Source organism: Scyliorhinus canicula, chromosome 5 (genome assembly GCF_902713615.1).
Source record: "Scyliorhinus canicula chromosome 5, sScyCan1.1, whole genome shotgun sequence".
NCBI lineage: Eukaryota > Metazoa > Chordata > Chondrichthyes > Carcharhiniformes > Scyliorhinidae > Scyliorhinus > Scyliorhinus canicula.
The window spans coordinates 168,348,347-168,374,384 of NC_052150.1; the positions used below are offsets into that span (position 1 = coordinate 168,348,347).

The 26,038-nt window shown below is 43.2% G+C and overlaps 1 protein-coding gene across 1 annotated transcript in view; it reads right to left on the minus strand.

Moving 5' to 3' along the window:
• Positions 1–6,054: 6,054 nt before the first annotated feature.
• Positions 6,055–26,038, minus strand: part of trdmt1 (tRNA aspartic acid methyltransferase 1) — a 105,486-nt gene continuing 85,502 nt past the window's right edge. The window contains exons 7-11 of the mRNA XM_038798029.1: positions 18,838–18,921; positions 16,903–17,261; positions 13,678–13,735; positions 8,606–8,735; positions 6,055–6,711 (exon numbers count right to left, since the gene is read on the minus strand). Coding sequence (XP_038653957.1) covers positions 6,611–6,711; positions 8,606–8,735; positions 13,678–13,735; positions 16,903–17,261; positions 18,838–18,921 — 732 coding nt within the window. The 3' untranslated portion in view covers positions 6,055–6,610. The remainder of the gene's footprint in view (positions 6,712–8,605; positions 8,736–13,677; positions 13,736–16,902; positions 17,262–18,837; positions 18,922–26,038) is intronic.

The following is a 26,038-nucleotide window of genomic DNA, read 5'->3' on the forward strand; positions in this document are numbered from 1 at the left end:
GAATTCTCCATTCGAGCCGGCACTTAGCCGTTAAATCAGAGAATCCAGTATGATAGTAAGCCCATATTTAGAGTATTTGATAAGGTGGAGAGAGCCGTTGGAATGTGTTTTCTTCACTCTTTCTTTACAAATGATGCCCTTACAGATGGTGTAGTTGTGTCTAACCCAGAAGTTAAATCTCCCGGTAGAATCAATTTATTGTGTTTTGGGATGGCTGCCAATGCAGAATCCAGATCTGTATAAAAAGAGCTCTTTTCTTCCATCAGTAAAATTGAGGGTGGAAGTATTACGCAGTGATGATTGTGGCCCATTGGTTGCCACTGAGCTGAAGGTGTAGGGTCATGGGCCATTTATTAATGCCAGTTGGACGTTCTGTATATCTGTGGTTATATTCTTGATGGTGAACCTCTGGTTTCCCCTTTAAGAATGACGTGTATCCTCTACTTTCCTCTCTAAGCTGGCCTTCCAAAACGAGTAGGGGTTCACTGAGAGCAGCAGCATCAATGATATATCTGGCAAGTTCCCAAGAAGCAATGGCAGTTCTTCTTTCAAGGCATTCACTGTTATAATTGTCAATACATTCCAGGTACACAAATTCATGCATTTATTCCTTGTGTGTGTGCTTTTACTGCCAGGGTGGTGATCCCAACCCTTGATGGGTTGGCAATCTTTACCCGATGACCTGACACATTATAATGACTGGTGAGTGTCGGTCGCACTGCAACCTGTTTGTCTTCACATCCGCTGATGTGCACCTTTGTGTCTCATTCAGCCACCTCTTCTACTTTGACGATTTGAAAACAGGTTTTTAATTGACATTCACCCCACTCGATCAGGGTTTTTCAAAGTCAGGGTTTCGATCTGCAGTTGGGTCACAGGTGGGTGTCAGGAGTGATCGGTCGCGGCGTTCCCGATCGCGGGAGAAACACTCAATTGCCATGACCAGCTTTCAAGGATGCCGACAGTTCCACGTATGCATGCCTCCTCAAACGGAGCTCAGTGGGGCACACCGCCTCCTCCTGATGTCAGCGCGCTGTCCCAGGACCAAATTTATTTTTAGAAACGATGGCATCTTCCCTCCAGAAGTGTCGGCAAAAAGGTCACGCACCCAGCATGTACACTGACATTCATGCGCCCTGGATGTCCGTGCTTTGGGCACGAAATCATGGAGGAGAGATTCCTCCATTTTGTAGCTGCCAGCAAGCAAACAACAGGAGTGTCTGAAGATGGGTCATTTTGGAGTAAGGAAGAGAAGGCCAGAGACACAAACAGGCCAGGATCTCACAACTGAATCTGCTGGAGAGAGCTGCACAGGAGAATCCCCCCAGGACAAAGCGGTTTTGGTGTGAACTAGAGACAGAGCCCCAGGGTCTTTGGTGAACTTCCCATAAAGAAGTCGGGACAAAGCAGGATAAAGATGATTTCTGGAGATACAGCTTTGTTAAGCGTACCAATGCAAATCAGGATAAAAGCACATTTGTGTTATATACAGTGAAATATTAGCAAATGGGAGTTGGATGCTAACTATATCTTACCTTGCAGACATCTTTTCAATTTAACTGAACCTCAAGTTGCAAGGGAAGGATGGTGATTGCTTTTGACAGTGAAAAAATGGATGCTTTCCAAAAGCAACTGAAAGTTTGGCAAGTGCGACTACAAAGCCGAAACTATTACATGTTCCCCACACTGCTACGACACATCGAAGAAAACAATGTTAGTAAGGGATCTGTCAATAGACTGGCAAACCTTATTCAGTCGCATCTGGCTGCACTGATCAACAGTTTTTGATGCTACTTTCCAGAGAAGTTTCAGATTTTTAAAGTGAAGGTGAAACATCCTCTTGAGTTTGAGACCCCAGAATAAATTATTAACTTACAGCTGAACTTCTGTGCCTCACATGTGACAGCACACGGCACAAGTCCATGAGGCTGTCAGTATTCTGGGGTAGCATCTCCTAGTGTCCAGTGCTGAGCAAAACAAGCATTTTGTTGCTGTTGCCCATCACAATGACCTACACACGAGTGGTTCAAACCTCTTTCCTCACAAAGGTGAAGACAGCACAAAGGAACTATCTGAACTCTGCACCTGATAAACGCATTGCCCTCTCCTATGAACCTGATTGGAGTGAGATCGTGAGGACTAAGCAGGCTCCCCTGTCACATTAAAGGTAAGCAAAAAGGGTGTGTTGCAAAGGTTGGCAGGCATAGGTCCCGAAGGTCAGCCACATGGTAAAACTGGGTCCTGGGAAAAAAAAGTTTGAAAAACACTGCTCTAGATCCACCCATATTAGCGTAATATGCTCACCTCATGCCGGGTGTAGCTGGAACACTGTTGATGGGAAGACAAGCTGCGAGGAGAGTGGCAATCAATCTGCCTCCCTGGGATGTGAGGACCAGTATTAGGGGAAGATACTGAATTGGTGAAGATGTCCTTCCAGAGACCCAATGTGGTCATCGGCCCCAGGGAAACCACAGATATGGGGCGTGATTCAGCGAACTGGAGTTAAAATCCGCTGAACGGCATTAGTGGGGTGTTTCTCGTGGTACCACAGGGTGCCAGGCTGGCAGTACCCAGGTGCCTGGGTAGTGTCAGGTTGCCACCCTGCCCTGTCCCTGACCACCTGGGGGTCTCCAATGGCCCAGAAGACCCCCCAGGTCCCATTGCAACTGGTACATGTTTGGACCAGTATTAAATGGCATCCTGGAGGGGTCTCCCAGGCATGGCCGGTGAGTCCCGTGCGCCAGGTGAATCCCGTGCGCCAGGTGAATCCAGCTGCTGAATCACCTGAGGACACACAAATCATGAAGCCTGGCAGGTATCATCCCGGTTTCAAGGACTAAACGATGACGACAACATGTTGTCAATTATATGTACAATGTTGGGTAGGTGAATTATAGGCATAACATTGGACCTTGAAATATTTCAGCCAGCAGTGGGGAAGCTCTTGTTTACATCGAAGGCTGGGGGGGCTTCCCTGCAGCTTCGAGACTATTGAAACCAATATAGTCACAGACATTTCAGCACAGATGGAAGCCGTTCTGCTCTTCATGCATGAGAAATGTCTTCATAACAATAATGCAAAACAATGGGGCTGGTTTAGCTCACTGGGCTAAATCACTGGCTTTTAAAGCAGACCAAGCAGGCCAGCAGCACGTTTCACTTCCCGTACCAGCCTCACCGGACAGGCGCTGGAATGTGGCGACTAGGGGCTTTTCACAGTAACTTCATTGAAGCCTACAATAAGCGATTTTCATTTTTTTTTCATTTTTTCAAATTTCATGTCCCTGATCTCTTCTCAAAGTACCACAACCCTGCTGCTTCAAATATTTAGCTAACATTTTCCTTGGAAAGGTGCAACGGTTTCTGTTTCAACTGCTCTGTGAAGCATTTTCACAACAATGTACAATAATCTCTCATAGAATCATATAGTGCAGGAGGCCATTCAACCCATTGAGTCTGCACCAGCCCTCTGAAAGGGCACCCTACCTAGAGTCAAGCCCCCACCTAACCTTTTGCACACTCAGGGGTAATTTAGCATGGCAATTTAGCAATCCACCTAACCTGCACAGCTTTGGACTGTGGGAGGAAACTGGAGCACCCGGAGGAAACCCACACAGACGCAGGGAGAAAGTGCAAACTCCACGCTGTCACCCAAGGCTGTAATTGAACCTGTGCCATCGTGCTGTCCAGGCTTTTACTCTTATTACTCTTGGTCACATTCCTACATAAACAAAAGCTCAATAGAAAAGATATTTCCGGTCAAAGAGGTCAATTAAAAATATACACAAATACAATTGAAATAAATTGTAAAATAGTCAAGTGCGCTTGGAGAATGTGTTCAGAGAACATTGAGAGACAACACCCCATTTATAAACAATGAGCTTGATCTCTTACAATAGCACTTATTGTCCCATATGTAGTCTGGGGAATCATTAATACAACTGAAACCAGCAGCACTTTAAAGACGTATTGCTGCAGGTTTGCCAATTATTCAGAAGTTGCGGTATCGTACAAAAGATGCATAGTTGCACAAACAATACTGCAGCCAACATTTTTGAAAACCTCCAATCTGGGCCATTGTTGAGGCTATCCAAATTGGATTGACTTTTGGAGAATGCCAAGCTGAAATCTTCGAAGGTGAATACTGGAATCCCCCATGAGACAGAGTTTCAGCGGCATTGATTGACTCACAGTATTACTAACATCTAGGTGGATTGTTGGGAAATCCATAGACTCTATCTTGGTCACATTTGCCATTGTTGTGTGGTATGTTTGACCATAGTTTGCCTGTTAATTCACATGTGCCCTATATTAACCCTGTATGTCAAAGTATAATATATTGTAAATGGTTTAGACTTTCTGGTCTTGTATAGTAAAGTTTACTTTTATTTATTCAAATTCGGTGGAGTCTTGTGGTTTTATTCACTAAGCAAGTGGCCTGAATCTCAAACTATGTCCTTTTTTAAAAAATGTTATAGGTTCCTAACCAGATTGTAGCAAAACCTTGGAGGTCTGGTCAAGGATCTTTTCTTACTCTTCGAGTGTATATGATTCAGCAGCAAACTTTTCTCAGTTTAAAATAGGTTATTTATTCTCACACACTTACCCCTATTTAAAAGCAACATCCCACACTGCATGTCACACACACACGCACCAAGATTAGATACAGATGAAATGCCATGGTGTACTCTCAGCTTATTTTCTCAAAAGTAATTTCAATTCGGACAGCCTAAGGGGCTGGTTTAGCACAGGGCTAAATCACTGGCTTTGAAAGCAGACCAAGGCAGGCCAGCAGCACGGTTCAATTCCCGTACCAGCCTCCCCGAACAGGCGCCGGAATGTGGCAACTAGGGACTTTTCACAGTAACTTCATTTGAAACCTACTTGTGACAATAAGCGATTTTCATTTCATTTCATTTCAACAATGGCCCACTTTGGAGGGATTTTAAGAAATTGGCTACAGTATTGTTTGTGCTTCTTTTGCATGATTCCAGGGACATCTAAATCTGGGAGGAGGCAGGATCTGTAAATATCATTTGACTTGAACTGCAACAGGACAAGGATCAATGTCCTCACAGTGCGGTTTGCTACAGCTATTGGGTCGTTATTAGGTTGGGTCAGACCATGAAGAAATACATTAAAATAGGATTACAGTGCATGTATGTAAGCGCACAGACAACAATAAGCTTGGTGAGTTGTCGGCCATGACAACCACATAGGAATGTGATGTTGTGATACTCACAGACACCTAGTTAAAAAAGGAAGAGCACCATATCCTTGGACAAATGGTGTTCGGGAAGGACAGGGAAGGAATGGAGGGGTAGCCGCATTGATCAAGGAGAATATTATATTGCCGGAGCAGTCAAGGACAGAACCTATTAGGCACCATTACATTACTATGTGCATTCTAAAGGCCACCAACTAGTGGAAAATATGTAGAAAAGCAAATTTGCAATTACTCGGAGGTGTAAGAACTATAGAGTAGTTATAATGGTATACTTGGGATAATCAGAGAATTTACAGTGCAGGAGGAGGCCATTTGGCCTATCGAGTCTGCACCGGCCCTTAGAAAGAGAACCCGAACTCAGTCCACACCTCTACTCTATCTATCCTCGTAATCCAATAACCCCACCTTTTTGGACACGAAGGGCAATTTAGCATGTCCAATCCACCTAACCTGAACATCTTAGGACTGTGGGAGGAAACCGGAGCACCTGGAGGAAATCCACGCAGACACGGGGAGAACGTGCAGACTCCACACAGACAGTGACCCAAGCCGAGAATTGAACCTGGGACCCTGGTGCATGGGTTTCCTCCGGGTGCTCCGGTTTCCTCCCATAGTCCAAAGATGTGCAGGCTAGGTGAATTGGCCATGCTAGGTTACCCCTAAATGTCCAAATGGTTGGGTGGGGTTACAGGTATAAGCTGAAGAACTGGGCCTACGATAGGATGATCTTTCGAAAGGTCGGTGCAGACTTGATGGGCCGAATGGCCTTCTTCTGCACTGTAGGGATTTTATGGTTCTATAAAGAGCCTTGATAAAAACAAAGCAACTATGTATAAAATCTTTTATTTTATTCTCTTAAGATACATTTAGTTTCTGACATCAATCTGTAAATGTCTTACAGTTTCATAATCTGTTACAGAAAACGTCTAAAATATACATCTAAGAATTATTTTAAATTTGTTTGCATTACATTTTATTTCATTCTTTCATGGGATGGGAGTGTCACAGGCAAGGCCAGAATTTGTTGCTCATCCCTTATTGCCCTTGAAAAGGTGGTGGCGAGCCACCTTCTTGAACCACTGCAATCCATCTGATGGCGTAAGTACACCCACAGTGCCCTGAGGATGCTTAATGTCACAAAACCAAACGAAAAAGCGAAATTCAGCTTGAACTGAAGACAGTACCGGTTAAGAAATCACAGAAAGGCAATATATGAGATAACCATTTCAAGATATCAATAATATCAAAATGGTAAATTCTGAGAAGTATGATCATGCAACATATATTCACACATTGTTAGTCATATATTTATTTAGTAAAATAAACATTTCCAGAGGTACATATTTCCATACAGTAAGTCATAAAAATGATGGGTTTTCAACATCACTCAACCATCAACCGAATGAGCTTGGCTACCACATGGATATTGAGGCTGTTTCCTAGCAGGCGGTAACTTTGTCTCAGTGAAGTTTTCTCAGGAAAACCTGCAAGGATAATCAAAATATAATTTTAACCATAAGTAAACATAAGATATGTGACTATCAAAATAATACTGGAACAATTCAGAGACATTTCACTAGAGTGATTCCTGGATTGAAGGTGTTATCTTGAGGAAATGGTGGGCAGGTTGGGCCTGTGCTCATTGAGTTTAGAAGAATGAGAGGTGACCTTATTGAAACATATGATTCTCAGGCAGCTTGACAAGTCAATGCTGACAGAGAATTACTCTTCACGGAGGAATCTTGAACTAGGTGGCACAGTTTAAGACAGAGATGAGGAAGAATTTCTTCTCTAATGGTGCTGTTGGCCTTTGGAATTCTCATTGAATATATTCAAGGTTGAGTTGGATGGATTTTTTGAACTGCAAGGGAGTCAAGGATTATGAGGTGGCAGCCTAGAAAGTGGAGCTCAGGCCACAAACAAGTAGGTCCAACCCATATCCCACGCCTCTGACCCTCACTCCTTTCCTTCCCTCCAAGAACCATGGTGGACCTCATTTTTCACCCCATCATCCATTTCTGCCAACTCTAGCATGATGCCACCACAAAACACATCTATTCCCCACCACCACCCCCCCACATCAGTATTCCACAGGGAACTCTCCCTCCGATACACCTATCCACTCCGCCAACTCCTCATCGCCATCCACCGGCACCTTCCTTTGCAATCCCCGGGAGGTGTATCACTTGTCCTTTACCTCCTTCCATACCACTATTCAAGGACCCAAACACTCCTTTCAGGTGAAATAACATTTCACTTGCATCTCCTTCAATTTTGCTTACTGTATTCGCTGTTCTCAATGCGGTCTCCTCTACACTGGGGAGACTAAACGTACGCTGGGCGACTGCTTTGCGGAATACCTTTGCTCAGTCCACAAGCATGACCCCAACCATCCTGTTGCACCTCATTTCAACTCAACATCTTGCTCTCATACCCACATGTCCATCCTTGGCCTGTTGCTATGCTCCAGTGAAGCCTAACGCAAACCAGAGTAGCAGCACCTCATCTTCCGATTAGATATGATACAGTCCTTGGAACTCCAACACGGAGTTTAACAACTTTAGACTGTGACCTTTCTCCTCCATCTCGACCCCTTTTTTAAAAATCACAATTTTTTTTTCTGTCCCAACACAATCCCCCTTCGCCACTCGACCATCTATCAGTTGTTCTTAAGTTTCACTTTCACAGACACTGACCTTTGTTTTCCTATTAACATATTCTGCTATTTTACTTCAATGCCACTATCTATACCTTCCACAGTACTTCACACTGCTATTAGCACTTCTTCTGTCGTGTGACCTACACATCTTTGTTGCAAACTCTATGGGCTGCACCCTATCACTGACCTAATTTTGCCCCACCGTCTCTTAGACTGTATATATTCCATCACATTTCTCCCTCTCTTTAGCTCTGAAGAAGAGCTATGCAGACTCAAAACATTAACTCTGTTTCTCTCTCCCCAGATGCTGCAAGACCTGCTGGGTTTTTCCAGCATTTTCTACTTTTATTTCAGATTTATAGTATCTGCAGAATTTTGCTTTTAATTGGTTTAAAGCCCTGTCTACTGCAATAATAGTCAATTCACCAGGACACTGATCACAGCGGAACAATTTCCTCCTTCTCCAGTGCCATATCATTATTATTCTGTTGTAGTGAGGAAGCATGTGGAGTGTTAACCGCAGAAAGGTTGAAGAACATCAATGCTTGAATTACAGTTGTGTGCACTCCAGTAACTGGCTCTGCTGCCTCAAGGGTAAGGCAGGAAGCAGATGCCCAAGTGCCTTTCTGGCTTCATAGGTGTGTAGTGTGCAGAGGCACATAAACAATAATAATGGTGATAAAACAACAATATTCTAGAACACATCATTATGCACGTACTAAATTCTGAAGGAAATCCATGGAGATTTGCTATTTCTCTCGGAGTGAAATAGCGTAGTTTTAATTTTGATAGCTGGTTCAACTTTTCATCCTCTGATAATGCCTGAAATGACTGGAAGACCTCGGAAAGCTGTTATAAAATGAAACAAAATAATTAAGTGAAAGGGAAATGAGTTTCTTGAAATCAAGAGTTGCTTAATAGACCATAAACCTGAAAGCCATCAAAGGAAATGTCTGACAAACATTACTGAAGTATATTTTAACACACAAGCATGAACTCAACAACTGGACATTCCTACTGAAGAGTTACACTTGTAGGGGGTGTAGATCAGAGAAAAAGTTGAATTGTGTAGCTGGATTCTTTGCCTTGTGCAACGTTCTCGTCTCTGGTATCCGATTGTGGACTGGTTCCAGATCAAAAGTGGACCAAAACAATTTGCCACTGCTACCCCTGTCTTTACCATATTGAAGTGCCAGAAATATTTGGATCAAAAGGAAAGCCACTGAACTACAATTACTGACTTGAGTATCTGAACATGGATGATGGTGGCCAGGGTTAAAAAAACTTCAGGCATAATGGTTGAATTTTGTTTGAGATCCAGGGTAGTATTCAGGGTAGCCAAATTCATCATGCATGGTGACATTCTTGAACGAGCTCTGAATGAATTCATAATTACAACTTCAGTATTGGCTACCTAGTTACACAACATATTCCTGACATTTAAAAATCATTCCACAGAACGGTGTTGGTGAAGTGCCGCACATTTCTGATACTTAATGCCTAGTCTTTCACCTACATGCATCATAATACCTCTTAAACTGTCAATTTCCTCAAATACTCTTATTCCAATTGCTGATGCCCCATCCTGATTATGTCCCCATGGTATGCCGCCCATCTTAGCACTCTTAAGTCCAAAGGTTGCAGGCTTGTGGTATTGCGCACACAATCGCATTACTATCAGAAACTAAGGGCGCAATTCCCCTATTTTGGGACTTAGCATGGTGGCAGGCAGTTCTGATGGTGTCTGATCCCACACCAGACTCTGCATTTGGAACCTCATTAATTGTGCACAGGTGAGTTCCCTTCCAAATTATTCACTCACCCACCCTCAGCTGACAGGTTCAAAGGCCCCAGTATCATATTTAAATACCACTCCAGCACACTCATAAATCGATAAATAATAAGAGCATGTAAAAAGATTAGAGCAATAATTACGGGCAACATTAATCTTCATGTAGATCGGTTAATCAAGTTGGAAAGGGTAGCTCCGGCAACTAATTCATAGAGATTTGAAGATAGCAGATGTGAAAATAGCAGAATTGTTGGGGTGGGTGATTTTAATTTCCCCCATATTGACTGGGACTCCCTTAGAGCCAGAGGTTTGGATGGAGAGCAATTTGTTAGGTGTGTCCAAGAGAGTTTTTTGAAACAGTATATTGATAGTCCAACCAGGTAGGGGGCTTTACTGAATCTAATATTGGGAATGAGCCCGGCCAGGTGACCAAAGTTTCAGTAGGGGAACATTTTGGGAATAGAGATCATAATTCTGTAAGTTTTCGAATACTCATGGATAAGGACAAGAGTAGTCCTCGAGTGAGGGTGCTAAATTGGTGGAAAGCTAACTACAACAGAATTCGGTAAGAGCTGGAGAATATGGATTGGGAGCAGCTGTTTGATACTAAATCCACATTTGATATGTGGGAATTTTTTAAAGTCCAGTTAACTAAAGTGCGATCACTGACTTTTGGCTCCTTATGTGCTTTTTATTTCAACTTAATACTCTCCTTAAGTAACAATTGTATTTAACTTAAATAAAGGGAATTACAATGAAATGAGGATAGAGTTAATTAAAGTGGACTGGACGAATAGATTAACGGGAAAGACTGTAAACAAGCAGTGACAGACATTTAAGATGGTAATTCATGACTCTCAGCAAAAATATATCCCAGTAAGGAGGAAAGATTCTAAGAGAGGGATAGTTAACCAAGGAAGTTAAGGAGAGTATTAAGTTGAAATAAAGAGCACATAAGGAGCCAAAAGTCAGTGATAGCCCTGAAGACTGGGAGAAATTTAGAATTTAACAAAGGAGGACTAAAAAGATAGTAGAGAGAGAAAATAAACTAAGAGGGCAAGCTAATAGAACATAGAACATAGAACACTACAGCGCAGTACGGGCCCTTCGGCCCTCGATGTTGCGCCGACCTGTGAAACCATCTGAAGCCTATCTGACCTACACTATAGAACATAGAACACTACAGCGCAGTACGGGCCCTTCGGCCCTCGATGTTGCGTATATAAAAGTTGATAAGAGCGTCTTCAAAACTTTAAAAGGGAAGAGATAGGTCAAAGAGAAATAGGCCCCTTAGAAAATGAATCTAAAAAAAATAAATCACTTATTGTCACAAGTAGGCTTCAATAAAGTTACTGTGAAAAGTCCCTAGTCGTCACATTCCGGCGCCTGTTCAGAGAGGCCGGTACGGGAATTGAATCCGCTGCCTTGTTCTGCATTACAAGCCAGCTGTTTAGCCCACTGTGCTAAACCAGGGCGATAGTATGAGAAATAAGGACATGGCAGAGGAGTTAAACAAATAATTTGTATCAGGTTTTTATGGTGAAACTAACTTTAAACTAATTTATACTAAAGAATACTGGGGAATGAATTCAATACCATCACCATCTCTAGAGAAGTAGCATTAGACAACTAATCGGGTTAAAGGGAGATAAGTCCCCTGGCCCTGATGACTTGCATCCTAGAATCCTAAAAGAAATAGCTACAGAGCACTCCCGCTGTCGCTAGCAGGGAGGGTGCAGACTGTAAAGATGACAATCCTCCCTCGATTTTTGTTTATTTTTCAGTGCCTTCCGATCTTTATCCCACAGTCCTTCTTCAAAAGAGTTAACGGGCTGATCATGAGCTTTGTCTGGGCGGGAAAATCCCCGCGGGTGAAGAAGGCGATGTTGGAGAGGAACCGCAGCGAGGGAGGGCTGGCTTTGCCGAGTCTGGTCAATTATTACTGGGCGACCAATATCGCTATGATAAGGAAGTGGATGGTGGGTACGGGGTCTATTTGGGAGCGGGTGGAGGCGGCTTCGTGCAGGGGCTCCAGCTTGGAAGCCCTGGTCACGGCTCCTCTCCCGCTGCCGCCGGCCAAGTACACCACCAGCCCGGTAGTGGTGGCGACCCTGCGGATATGGGGCCAGTGGAGGAGGCATGTGGGGGAGATGGGGGCATCTGTCTGGGCGCCAATCTGCGACAACCATCGGTTTGCCACCGGCAGTATGGATGGGGGGTTCAGAGTATGGCGGCGAGCAGGGGCGGGAAGGGTGGGTGATATGTTCCTGGAAGGGAGCTTCGCGAGTTTGAGGAGCTTGGAGGAGAAATTTGGGTTGGTAAGGGGAAATGATTTTAGATACCTACAGTTGCGGGACTTTGTTCGTAGACAGGTCCCATCTTTCCCGCGCCTCCCGCCAATGGGGATCCTCGACAGAATAGTCTCTAGGAGGGAAGAAGGGGAGGGCAGAGTCTCGGGTATATATAAGGTGCTCATGAGGGAGGAAGGGTCCCAGACAGAGGAACGGAAACTTAAATGGAAGGAGGAGTTAGGCGGGGAAATGGAGGATGGGCTGTGGGCAGAGGCCCTGAGTAGGGTAAATTCGACTGCGACATGTGCTCGGCTCGGGCTGATCCAATTTAAGGTCGTTCACCGGGCACATATGACGGTGGCTCGGATGAGCAAATTTTTCGGGATAGAGGACAAATGCGCTAGGTGCGCAGGAGGACCAGCGAACCATGTTCACATGTTTTGGGCATGCCCTAAGCTGAGGGGGTACTGGGAGGGATTGCGGGGGTCATGTCCCAGGTGCTAAAAACAGGGGTGGTGATGAGTCCAGGGGTGGCAATTTTTGGGGTTTCGGAAGACCCGGGCGTCCAGGGGAAGAAAGAGGCCGATGTGTTGGCCTTTGCTTCCCTGATAGCCCGGCGACGAATATTATTGGCGTGGAGGGACTCAAAGCCCCCGAAGACTGAGTGGTGGCTTGCGGACATGTCGAGTTTCCTGGGGATGGAAAAAATTAAGTTCGCCTTGAGGGGATCTGTGCAGGGGTTCACCCGGAGGTGGCAACCATTTATTGACTTCTTTGCGGGAGAGTGAGCGTCAGCAGGGGGGTGGGTGGGGGGGGAGGGGGGTACAGTAGAGTAGGAGGGAAAATATGGCGGGTAGTACCGGTGGGAGGGGAGCGGGCTTGTGCAATATGTTACGATGGAAGTATTGAAAGTACGTGGATGTTTGCACATTTTTGCCTTTTTTGCTTTCTTTCTGATGATGTCTGTAACTGTTTATAAAGCCAAAAACTACCTCAATTAAATTGTTTATTAAAAAAAAGAAATAGCTACAGAGGTAGTGGGCACATTAGTTCAAATTTTCCAAAAATCCTTGGATTCTGGAGACTTACTGGAGGATTGGAAAACTGCCAATGTGACACCCCTATTAAAAAAGGGAGGGACGTAAAAAGCGGGTAACTATAGGCCGATTAGCCTAACATCTATTGGGAAAATGTTGGAATCAATTATTGAGGGAGTAATAGCAATACATTTGGAAAATCATAATCTAATCAAGCAGAGTCAGCATGGCTTCATGAAAGGGAAATACTGTCTGACTAATTTATTAGAGCTTTTCAAGGAAGTCTCAACCAGGGTGGATGGAAGGGAACCAGTAGATGTGTTGTATTTGGACTTCCAGAAGGTGTCTGACAAGGTACCTCACAAAAGATTAAATCATAAGAGCCCATGGTGTTGGAAGTGTTGCATTGGCATGGATGGAGAGTTGGCTAATGGGCAGGAAATAGCTAGTGGGGAACAGGGGTTCATTTACAGGTTAGGGACCTGTAACCAGTGGGGTTCCACAGGGATTAGTGTTGAGACTGTTTACAATTTCTATTATGACTTGGAGGAAGGAAGCGAATGTACTGCATCTCAACAACCACATTACACATGCTCTAGCAAATCAATAAGAGGTTCCTTTTGCCGTTTAAAACAATCAATTACCATTGTAAGCTCCAAAGATTAACATACCTCCACATCTGATGCAGTTTTCAACACTGAACCCGTACCTTCAACATAATGGCCATACCTTTATTGGAATGCAGAACCAATTAATTATTGCAACAAAGAGTGGTGAGCTTACACAAAGCTAGCACTTGACTGTAAAATATAAGTGCCTGGAAATGTCATTGTTGTTGTTTATGATATAGCATAATGTCGAAATATATTAAAAATCAAGTCTTTCCAAACTTCAAACATTCAACCAAATCCATAATATTATGAACCACCTGTTAAGCCTCACTCATTATTCAGGACAGGGTAACGTGTGGTTAGTATCCATCATTACAGGCCATAAGATGTTGGAACAGAAATCGGCCATTCTGCCCATCGAGTCTGCTTAACCATTTAATGAGATCTTGGCTGATCTGACGTGATAATCTTTAACTCCACTTTCACCCCCTTATTCTCATAAGACTAATTTCCGTCCCAGCCTTTCCAGCCCTCTGTGGTAAACAATTCCACAGATTTACTCACCTCAAATATGAAATTCTTCCTCATCTTTTTCTTAAATGGGCCACCACTTATCCTATATGTCTCAATAAGGTCGCCTCTCATTCTTCTGAACTCCAATGAGTTCAGACCCAACCTACTCACTCTCTCCTCATAAAAAAATCCCTCCATACCTGGGATCAACCTAGTGAACCTTCTCCGGAATGCCTCCAAAGTCAGTATAACTTTTCTGAGATAAGGGGTCCAAAACAGTTTACAACATTCCAGGTGTGGTCTAACTAGCGCCTTGTATAGTTTTAGCAAGACTTCCCTAATTTTGGGGACAGCACGGTAGCATAGTGGTTAGCACAGTTGCTTCACAGCTCCAGGGTCCCAGGTTCAATTCCCGGCTTGGGTCACTGTCTGTGTAGAGTCTGCACGTTCTCCCTGTGACTGCGTGGGTTTCCTCCGGGTGCTCTGGTTTCCTCCCACAATCCAAAGATGTGCAGGTTAGATGCTATGCTAAATTGCCCTTAGTGTCCAAAAAGGTTAATTGGCGTTACTGAGATAAGGGGATAGGGTGGAGGAGGTGTGTACTTGAGTGGTGTGCTCTTGCCAAGAGCCGGTGCAGACTCGATGGGCCAAACGGCCTCCTTCCGCACTGTAAATTCTATGATTCTGTACGCATGGCCTTTGAAATAAAGGTCAACATTTCCTTTGCCTTCCCTATTACCTGCGGAACATACATGCTAGCTTTTTGTAATTTATGCAAGAGGACCAGAACAAGCGTGAGAATGTGGCGACTAGGGGCTTTGCACAGTAACTTCACTGCAGCGTTAATGTAAGCCTACTTGTAACAATAACGATTATTATAAAGATTAGAAAGGACCCACACATCCCTCTGTACTGTAGCTTTCTGCAGTCTTTCTCTATTTAAATAATATTCAGCTCCTTTCTCCTTCCTACCAAAATACATAACTTCACATTTTCCTACATTATGTTCCAAGTGTCAACTTTTTGCCCAGTCACGTAACTTGTCTACATCCCTTGGTAGACTCTGAGTAATTCTCACCACTTGCCTTCCCACCTATTATCATATCATCGGAAAACTTAGCAATAGTACATTCACTTGCCTCGTCCTCGACTTACAGCAGAAGTCAGTTTGCGAATTTGATGGAAAGTTTAATATGAGCTAGACCCTGAGTATCACTGGGGCATTAAGAGATGATATTTATTTTACAGACTGTTCAGATAATAGGAATGATCTGGCCAGCATCCCATCTTTACCTCCATAGACTCGTCTAAAACTCTGCTATCAAATTCATAATGCATTATGTCCTAATCACTTACTACTGGCTCCTGATCCAGCAACATGTTGGATTTTAAATTCTCATCCTTATCTTCAAATTTCTCCACGACCCTGTCATTCCCTATCTCTGTAACCTTATCCAACCATGAAAACCTTCCGTAAACACTGAATTCCTCCAATTCTAGCCTCTTCTGCACCTCCACAAAGAAAAGTTGGGCAAATTCCCAGAAGCCTAAAACGGGTAGTTTAGTAACTGGTAGAAACCTCTTCAGAGACAAGACATCAGAGGGAATTCTAAAGTTGGTGAGTAATCAAGTGAAGATTTTCATTTACAGAAGTCAAATCTTCTAAAATTGACTGATTACAGAACCCCAAATGAGCTAATTTGGTGAGAAAAACTCTATCACGTATGTTAGCAATGTTTCTGGAGTTGGCAGGATTTAAAGACTCCCCTTCTATTTCTTTTTCCTTTCTTAAAAGATGGGGATCTTGGCAATAATGGTGCACATCAAGGGCATAATGGATAAATTTCAAGAAAACGACATCTAGGGAAAAAATAATAATAACTTTCTGAACAGTTAAAACATACTGCGATTAAGGTCAGGACTAAGTATCAGCTGATAACAGAAATGTAGGTTGAATTTAGCAGATGGAGACCATTTCCTTGGAGTCTTTATGAAAACTATAAGGTTTCAGGATATAATTACAGCGTGGCAAATTGGCGAGACAGTTTTCCTTATAAATGTAATGAAAATAAGCACAGATTGATAAAGATCAAAAGGAGAGCTCAACTATATCTGTTGGACCAGTCAAGTAATTTCTTGTTTCTAAACTCAGTTTGATCTTGACTTTCAGTCTGCAATACCGCACAAGACCAAGTAGTAATTATAATTTCATTGCTTTTCAATTGGTTAAAATAGCTTATTGTAATAATCTTTAATAATAATAATCTTTATTAGTGTCACAAGTAGGCTTAAATTAACACTGTAATGAAGTTACTGTGAAAATACCCTAGTCGCAACACTACGCCGCATGTTCGGGTACACTGAGGGAGAATTCAGAATGTCCAATTCACCTAACAAGCACGTCTTTTGGGACTTGTGCGAGGAAACCGGAGCATCCGGAGGAAACCCATGCTGTCACGGGGAGAATGTACAGGCTCCACACAGACAGTGACCTAAACTGGGAATCGAACCAGGGTTCCTGGTGGGTGCAACAGTGCTAACCACTGTGCTATTTTATCAAAACTGTTTGAAGTTGTGTGTGAAACAAAACTGGCCAAGAATGTAAACTATAGTAAAATGATCTCCATGGGTTTAAGCCAAAGCAGTACAATGAGGAAAGTATCATTCAAGGATATTAATTTCACAGTTTGTCTTGGAGGTTTCCTGAGTAAAAAGACTACTTAATTTTAAACACTAAAATATCAGTGTCTTGATTGAATAAAAGTGGCCTACCCTTTAGTGAAACACACTGATCTCCTACAAGTTTGTCCAACTATGTCTAATATCAAAGCGTAACGCAGTAAGGACTTTGGGGGTATGAAGTACAGGCTTGGATCCTGCAAACCCTCCTCCAAAAAGTCTTGGATCATTTGGATCGACAAGTTGTTGTCCTGGATTTGCTTCTGTTTCTGGTGTTCCGATGTCTCTAATTTGTAAAGGAGATTCACATCTTGGCTTTTACCATTCTCAGCACAATATTCAGAGTTATTCTGTTCCTTTTTGTTACCATCAGTGGATAACATCTGGTTAAAACTAGAACCATCTCTTGATCTCAAATCTGCATCATCATGGTCTGGGAAATGTTTTAGTATCTGAAATTATAGATAAACATGTTAGTATAGCACCACTGGTTAGTACTGTAAAGCTACTTGCAACAGAAAATGTAAAAATAATTACTTAACTTTTAAAAATGCTAAATTTTCTTGAATTATTCAAAATCAAATGATCTTAAAAATTATTTATCAACAAAGAGGCTTGGAACAAAATAAGTATATGGTCTAGGTTTTTGTTAATTCATATTTTATTGTGCCTCCACAGATTATTTAAAAGAAGTTCAACCTCTGTTAACAACTAAGATTTAAATCATGAATAGCAGCTTGTATTAAAAGTAAAATCACCATAGTCCCAGATGACCACAGGCTGCTTTCCCCTTAGAGAAGGAGAGCTGACTGGTGGTGGTTTAACCTGGGGGTCACTACACCTCAGATGAGGGGCAAGTTCGAGAATAACCAGTTATTCATGAATAACCAGTTTGTATTCCTTGCTTTAAGAAGTGATGCTTGTTCATGTGATCTTTCCCAAATTGCTTTGTAGTACTTTCTTCAGGGCAGAATCCTTGGGACTTTGCCAGGGGGAAACAAGATTGCATTGAAATATCAAACATTGCAGCAATTCAAAGCATTTACAAATTTCTTCTAAGTGAAAATAAAATCAGGGTTAGGTAAAGAAAGAGCTTTGCACATGGAGTTCATTCAACAAGTAAGTAGACCACCATATCTAAAATAATAATCTTTATTAGTGTCACAAGTAGGCTTACATTAACACTGCAATGAAGTTACTGTGAAAGTCCCCTAGTCGTCACACTACAGCGCCTGTTCAGGTACACTGAGAGAGAATGCAAAATGTCCAATTCACCTAACAAGCACATCTTTTGGGACTTGTGGGAGGAAATTGGAGCACCCGGAGGACACCCATGGGAGAATGTGCAGACTCCGCACAAGACAACGACCCAAAGTGAGTATCGAACCTGGGTCCCTGGTGCTGTGGAGCAACAGTGCTAACCACTGTGCTACCATGCCACCTCTATAAGTCCCGAAAGACATGCTGAAAGGAGAATTGGACATCCTGAATTCTCCCTCAGCGTACCCGAACAAGCGATGGAGTGCGGCGACTAGGGGATTTTCAAAGTAACTTCATTGCAGTGTTAATGTAAGCCTACTTGTGACAATAATAAAAGATTATAGATTATACTAAATAATCAAATATTCCTCATAGTTTGGCCGTTGCATAAGATTACAGTGCATAAAAGCACAGCAGAAATTGGTGATGATGTCAAACGACACTCAAGCTTTGAAGAATTCCTATTCCCGAGAGAATAATCAGACTCCCAGCAAAAGTCAATCATGCTGTCAATTAAACTATTCAAAATGATACATAAATATATGCTTGGAGGTTATATAAATAGTCTACACAGAGATAATTTTAAAATTCTCAGGAAAAAGAAGTTTACAACAAAGAAGGATATATTTTATCCTATCATATAATTGCTACCTTATCAAGAAAATTATTGAAAACTAATTCTCTGGAATAAATTGCACGATTTTGGGATGAGGTACGTTTCACTGTCCTGTTAACAAACGCTCATGAAAGACCCAAATTAAAACCTACCTGATGAGAAGTTCGGAAACAGAAAGTATCAGGTTGGAGCTTTGCGAGGAGAAAATATCGTAGTCTTGAGTTTGGTATGCCTAGCTAACGAACAAATATTTTTCAGCATTATCGAAATTCCAAAGGAAGGAAGAAATTAGTACATATAATTGAATAAAAACAAACAAAATCAAATATTAAGAAACATACACCGATGGCTTGTATAATAGAGTGGGCAATTAACATCTCGGGAATATCTGAATAGAGTGGAGGAAGTAGGAAAACTAACAGTTATTAACAATATTATAAAAACATTAAACTTAAAATTCATCTTGATAGCAGTGAGTAGGTTAAAATGTGCCACTTTTATACCCCACCCTTCTTCCTCCCTGTAATTTTTTTCCCATCCTCGACCGGACACAAAAATTGATTTTTGACTATGATTCCCCATGGGTTTTGAAGTCCTTCACTATCTTACCAAGAGACTATTCTACCCATAATTATGAACCGGAAGGGGTGGGTTCAAACAGCACTGTTTCTCTCTTACCACCTGTCCATAAACAGAAGCCATTTTGAATTAGTTTGTTTTTTAAGAATAAGTGATGGCATATTTTCCCAACCCTTTAGTTTTTAGTGATCCAATTTTACTCTCAGTCCCACAGCAAACTCGAATTAGGATTAACTCATCAGGTTAGTTAATAGTACACATCCAAAACCTGTGAGAAGGAGTGTTTGCAACTTCCCACCTCGCATTCACACAGCAATGGGAGGGATAGAAGAAAGGATGTTTACAATACAAGGACCACAGAAAAATGTCAGCTGCAGAGTCTCAAAGTGAAGTAGGGATTTCAAGTTCGGTTAGCAAAGGCTAGTGTGAAATTCGCTTTCCCGTACCAGCCTCCCTGAACAGGCGCCGGAATGTGACGACTAAGGGCTTTTCACAGTAACTTCATTTGAAGCCTACTTGTGACAATAAGCGATATTCGTTTCATTAATATAACAAGATGAAGTTGGCACTTAGAGATTGCATCAGTTCTACAGACGATGAAATTAAATCTTCCAGTAGTGTCAGGTTAGCTGAGTCAGTGGTTTAACCTGAACAGAGCTTGCTTGTTTGTATCTGGCAGTTCGATTTTAAACAGCAGAACGGTTGCACAGCTCAAAGGTAATATTAAACTGCTCAAAAGGGCAGAGCATGTGACCTTCCTTCTCCACAGTGATTTCAACAACGGATGTTTAACAAGTGACTGGAATTTGGCTTTATTTTCAGGACTCGGCCATTATGGGTTGAAAGTTGTTGCAATTTGTGTCGAGGCTATGATGATTGGGAAGCCAATGTCTCAAAACACTGCTGGACTCGTGAGGTTGGCTAATTATATGTAAATGGCATTCCTGTAGCTCATTTTGAAATTGTGTGTAGTCTCAGGCGGTCTGTTGAAGGCTACTTAGAAATAATACGGTATAACATTCCCAAAACTGAGAGAGAATTATTTTGTTCTGGAGACCGCTGATGTTAATCTCCAGACAGGGGGTCAACCATCTTAATTGTCTGCGTACAGCAGAAAAGTCTAGTTTAAAATTAAGAAATAACAGGATAAATTAGGGTTGGGGTTTTCTGCTCCATGTTCGTCTCAACAGTAAATGTTAGCAGACTTTTTAGTTGAGACCAAAACCTGTTTTCTCCAGCATTTACCATCACAGTTCAATGGAGAGCAATCAGAAGCAGGGTTTTTCCTCTCCATAATCTGCAAATAATTTGGCCATTGCAGCATTTCTATCTGATATCAACTAATCCTTTCCAAATGTAGAAATGGTACAGCAGTTATCATGGGGGATTTTAATCTACATGTCGATTGGTTTAACCAGGTCAGTCAAGGCAGCCTTGAGGAGGAGTTTATTGAATGTAACTCTAAAACGATAGTTTCCTAGAACAGTATGTAATGGAAACTACGAGGGAACAAGCGGTCCGAGATCTGGTCCTGTGTAATGAGACAGGATTGATTAATGATCTCATAGTTAGGGATCCTCTCGGAAGGTGCGATCACAATATGGTGGAATTTTAAATACAGATGGAGGGTGAGAAGGTAAAATCAAACACTAGTGTTTTGTGCTTAAACAAAGGAGATTACAATGGGATGAGAGAAGAGCTTGCTAAGGTAGACTGGGAGCAAAGACTTTATGGTGAAACAGTTGAGGAACAGTGGAGAACCTTCCAAGAAATTTTTCACAATGCTCAGCAAAGGTTTATACCAACAAAAAGGAAGGACAGTAGAAAGAGGGAAAATCAACCGTGGATATCTAAGGAAATAAGGGAGAGTATCAAATTGAAGGGAAAAAGCATACATAGTGGCAAAGATTAGTGGGAGACTAGAGGACTGGGAAATCTTTAGGGGGCAACAGAAAGCTACTAAAAAAGCTGTAAAGAAGAGTAAGATAGATTAGGAGAGAAAACTTGCTCAGAATATAAAAAGATAGTAAAAGTTTCTACAAATATATAAAACAAAAAAGAGTGGCTACGGTAAATATTGGTCCTTTCGAGGATGAGAAGGGAGATTTAATAATGGGAGATGAGGAAATGGCCGAGGAACTGAAAAGGTTTTTTCGGTCCGTCTTCACAGTGGAAGACACAAATAACATGCCAGTGACTGATAGAAATGAGGCTATGACAGGTGAGGACCTTGAGATGATTGTTATTACTAAGGAGGTAGTGATGGGAAAGCTAATAGGGCTAAAGGTAGACAAGTCTCCTGACCCTGATGGAATGCATCCCAGAGTGCTAAAAGTGATGGCTAGGGAAATTGCAAATGCACTAGTGATAATTTACCAAAATTCTCTAGACTCTGGGGTGGTCCCAGCGGATTGCAAATTAGCAAATGTGACACCACTGTTTAAAAAAGGAGGTAGGCAGAATGGGGGTAATTATAGGCCAGTGAGCTTAACTTCGGTAGTAGGGAAGATGCTGGAATCTATCATCAAGGAAGAAATAGCGAGGCATCTGGATGGAAATTGTCCCATTGCGCAGACGTAGCATGGGTTCATAAAAGGGCAGGTCGTGCCTAACTAATTTTGTGGAATTTTTTGAGGACATTACCAGTGCGGTAGATAATGGGGAGCCAATGGATGTGGTATATCTGGATTTCCAGAAAGCCTTTGACAAGGTGCCACACAAAAGATTTCTGCATAAGATAAAGATGCATGGCATTAAGGGTAAAGTAGTAGCAAGGATAGAGGATTGGTTAATTAATAGAAAGCAAAGAGTGGGGATTAATGGGTGCTTCTCTGGTTGGCAATCAGTAGCTAATGGTGTCCCTCAGGGATCAGTGTTGGGCCCACAATTGTTCACAATTTACATAGATGATTTGGAGTTGGGGACCAAGGGCAATGTGTCCAAGTTTGCAGACGACACTAAGATGAGTGGTAAAGCAAAAAGTCTAGAGGATACCGGAAGTCTGCAGAGGGATTTGGATAGGTTAAGTGAATGGGCTAGGATCTGGCAGATGGAATAAAATGTCGACAAATGTGAGGTTATCCATTTTGGTAGGAATAACAGCAAAAGAGATTATTATTTAAATGACAAAATATTAAAACATGCTGCTGCGCAGAGAGACCTGGGTGTGCTAGTGCATCAGTCGCAAAAAGTTGGTTTACAGGTGCAACAGGCGATTAAGAAGGCAAATGGAATTTTGTCCATCATTGCTAGAGGGATGGAGTTTAAGACGAGGGAGGTTATGCTGCAATTGTATAAAGTGTTAGTGAGGCCACACCTAGAGTATTGTGCTCAGTTTTGGTCTCCTTACCTGAGAAAGGATGGACTAGCACTGGAGGGTGTGCAGAGGAGATTCACTAGGTTAATCCCAGACCTGAAGGGGTTGAATTACGAGGAGAGGTTGAGTAGACTGGGACTGTATTCATTGGAATTTAGAAGGATGAGGGGGGATCTTATAGAAACATATAAAATTATGAAGGGAATAGATAGGATAGATGCGGGCAGGTTGTTTCCACTGGCGGGTGAAAGCAGAACTAGGGGGCATAGCCTCAAAATCAGGGCCAGTAGATTTAGGATTGAGTTTAGGAGGAACTTATTCACCCAAAGGGTTGTGAATCTATGGAATTCCTTGCCCAGTGAAGCAGTTGAGGCTTCTTCATTAAATGTTTTTAAGATAAAGATAGATAGTCTTTTGAAGAATAAAGGGATTAAGGGTTATGGTGTTCTGGCCGGAAAGTGGAGCTGAGTCCACAAAAGATCAGCCATGATTCCATTGAATGGCGGAGCAGGCTCGAGGGGTCAGATGGCCTACTTCTGCTACTAGTTCTTATGTTCTTAAATGGAGCTCCAATTTGGGCCTTCTTGCTCTGCTGGCATTGTATCACAGTGGGCAGACGATTTTGCAAATAAATCACAAGAAGGCACCGCCATTGTTAATTAACAGCAAATTTGTAATTGCACCATTTGTTGTGTAATTTCAACACTTTCACTTTTCCTTTGTGTAAAGGAAGTCACTCAACTTGATTTCGACAAATGGGTGGACAGAACCCAGCTCACTAGAAGGCAAAACCACAAATACTGCTCAAGAGTAAGTGTTGTCATTATGATGCCCCCGACGGGCAAGGAGGTGGAGGTAGTGATGGCAATGGACGCTGAGAAGGCCTTTGACCGGGTGGAGTGGGACAATTTGTGGGAGTTACTCGGACGGTTTGGGTTCGGGGAGGGACTGGTTATGTGGGTCAGACTATTGTACCAGGCCCCAAAAGCTAGCGTAAGGACGAACAGGACAACATCAGACTATTTCAGACTACATCGCGGGACCAGACAGGGATGCCCACTCTCCCCGTTGCTGTTTGCGCTGGCCATAGAACCATTGGCGATTGCTCTGAGAGCTGCAAAGGGGTGGAGCACAAGGTCTCTCTCTATGCGGACGACCTGCTCCTGTACGTGTCGGACCCCTGGCCGGGATGGACAATATACTGGAAACATTGAGAAAGTTTGGCCGGTTCTCAGGGTACAAATTAAATATGACCAAGAGTGAGATGTTTGTAGTGCAGGCAAGGGGCCAGGAGAATAGGCTGAAGGAGCTGCCATTTAGGCTGGTTGGGGAAAGTTTCCGATACTTGGGTATACAGGTGGCATGAGACTGTGGCAGGTTACACAAGTTAAATTTGACTAGAGTGGTGGAACAAATGAAGAGGGAGTTTCGGAGATGGGATGCACTCCCGCTATCACTTGCGGGGAGGGTACAGACTGTAAAGATGACAATCCTACCAAGATTCCTGTTCATTTTTCAGTGCCTCCCGATCTTTATCCCGCGGTCCTTCTTCAAAAGGACCAGCAAAATAATTATGAGCTTTGTCTGGGCAGGAAAATCCTCGCGGGTGAGGAAGGCGATGCTGGAAAGGAACGGCAGCGAGGGGGGACTGGCGTTGCCGAATCTGATCAACTATTACTGGGCGGCTAACATAGCCATGATAAGGAAATGGATGGTGAGTACGGGGTCTATTTGGGAGCGGGTGGAGGTGGCTACGTGCAGGGGCACCAGCTTGGCAGTCCTGGTCACGGCTCCCCTACCGCTTTCGCCAGCCAGGTACTCCACCAGCCTGGTAGTGGGGGCGGCCCTGCGGATATGGGACCAGTGGAGGAAACATGTAGGGGAGATGGGTGTGTCGGTCCGGGCTCCAATATGTGATAACCATTGATTCACCCCCGGGAACATGGATGCTGGGTTTCGAACATGGCGGCGGGCGGGGGTGAGCGATATGTTCCTGGAGGAGAAATTTGGGCTGGTAAGGGGAAATGACTTTAGGTACTTACAGGTGCGGGACTTTATACACAGACAGGTCCCATCCTTCCCACGCCTCCCACCAATAGGGATCCAGGACAGAATAGTCTCTAGAGGAGAAGGAGGAGAGGGTAGAGTCTCGGATATCTACAAGGCGCTCATGAAGGGGGAAGAGTCCCAGATGGAGGAACTGAAACTCAAATGGGAGGAGGAACTCGGTGGGGAGATGGAGGACGGGGTATGGGCGCACGCCCCGAGAAGGGTAAACTCAACCACAACATGTACCAGGCTCAGCCTGATTCAGTTTAAGGTCGTTCACCTGGCTCACATGACGGTGGCGCGGATGAGCAAGTGCGTTAGATGCGCAGGAGGGCCAGCGAACCACGTTCACATGTTTTGGGCATGCCCTAAGCTTAGGGGGTACTGGGAGGGATTTACGGGTGTCATGTCCCAGGTACTGAAAACAAGAGTAGTGATGAGTCCAAAGGTGGCAATTTTCGGGGTTTCGGAAGACCCGGGAGAAAGAGGCCGATGTTCTGGCCTTTGCTTCCCTGATAGCACGCCGACGAATACTACTGGCATGGAGGGACTCAAAACCACCGAAGACCGAACTATGGCTTGTGGACATGTTGAGTTTTCTGGGTATGGAAAAAATCAAGTTCGCCTTGAGGGGATCTGTACTGGGGTTCGCCCGAAGGTTGCAACCATTCATCGACTTCTTCTTGGGAGATTGAACGTCAGCGGGGGGGGGGGGGGCGGAGATTAGAGTAGGGTAGGAGGGATAAATAGGCGGGTAGTGTTTATGGGAGAGGAGCGGTTATGTGCACTAGGGTTTGGTTGAAGTGTTGGTTTTCCGTTGATGTTTGCATATTTCTGTAATCTGTAACTGTTTACAATGCCAAAAAATACCTCAATAAAACTGTTAAAAAAAAAAGTAAGTGTTGTCCTGCTTACCAGAGATCACTGATTTGACATATACCAATATCCAAGATATACTAGGCAACCTGCTCAGAGCAAGGAGCCAAGCTCCTACCAGTATCGAGTCTTTGTGCAGAGCCATGAAGACTATTCTATCATTCACAAAGTGAATGGCCAAATGCGCAACAATGGCACCGACCATTGCCATAGAAACTCAGATAGCTGCTATAAAGCCAAAGAGTCGACATGGACAGGGGATTTCGTGTCATTTCAAGGCCCATATCTTTCTGTGTCAGGCTTCATATCTATCTGAAGGGTCCAAAATGGAAGCTCAGTGGCCTTTCGCCTCCCAAGCCGTAACCCAGGTAGGTTGTGGTAAAGGCCAATCAATCAGTATTATGAAGTTGTGTAGTGGCAGTGGTGGAGGCTGTTCCTTAATTCAAGGATGACATTTACTCGAGTCACCAATTTCTTTCATGGTTTTGATGTGACAGAAAAGATCAATTCTCAACCCACTTATCTTTGGGACA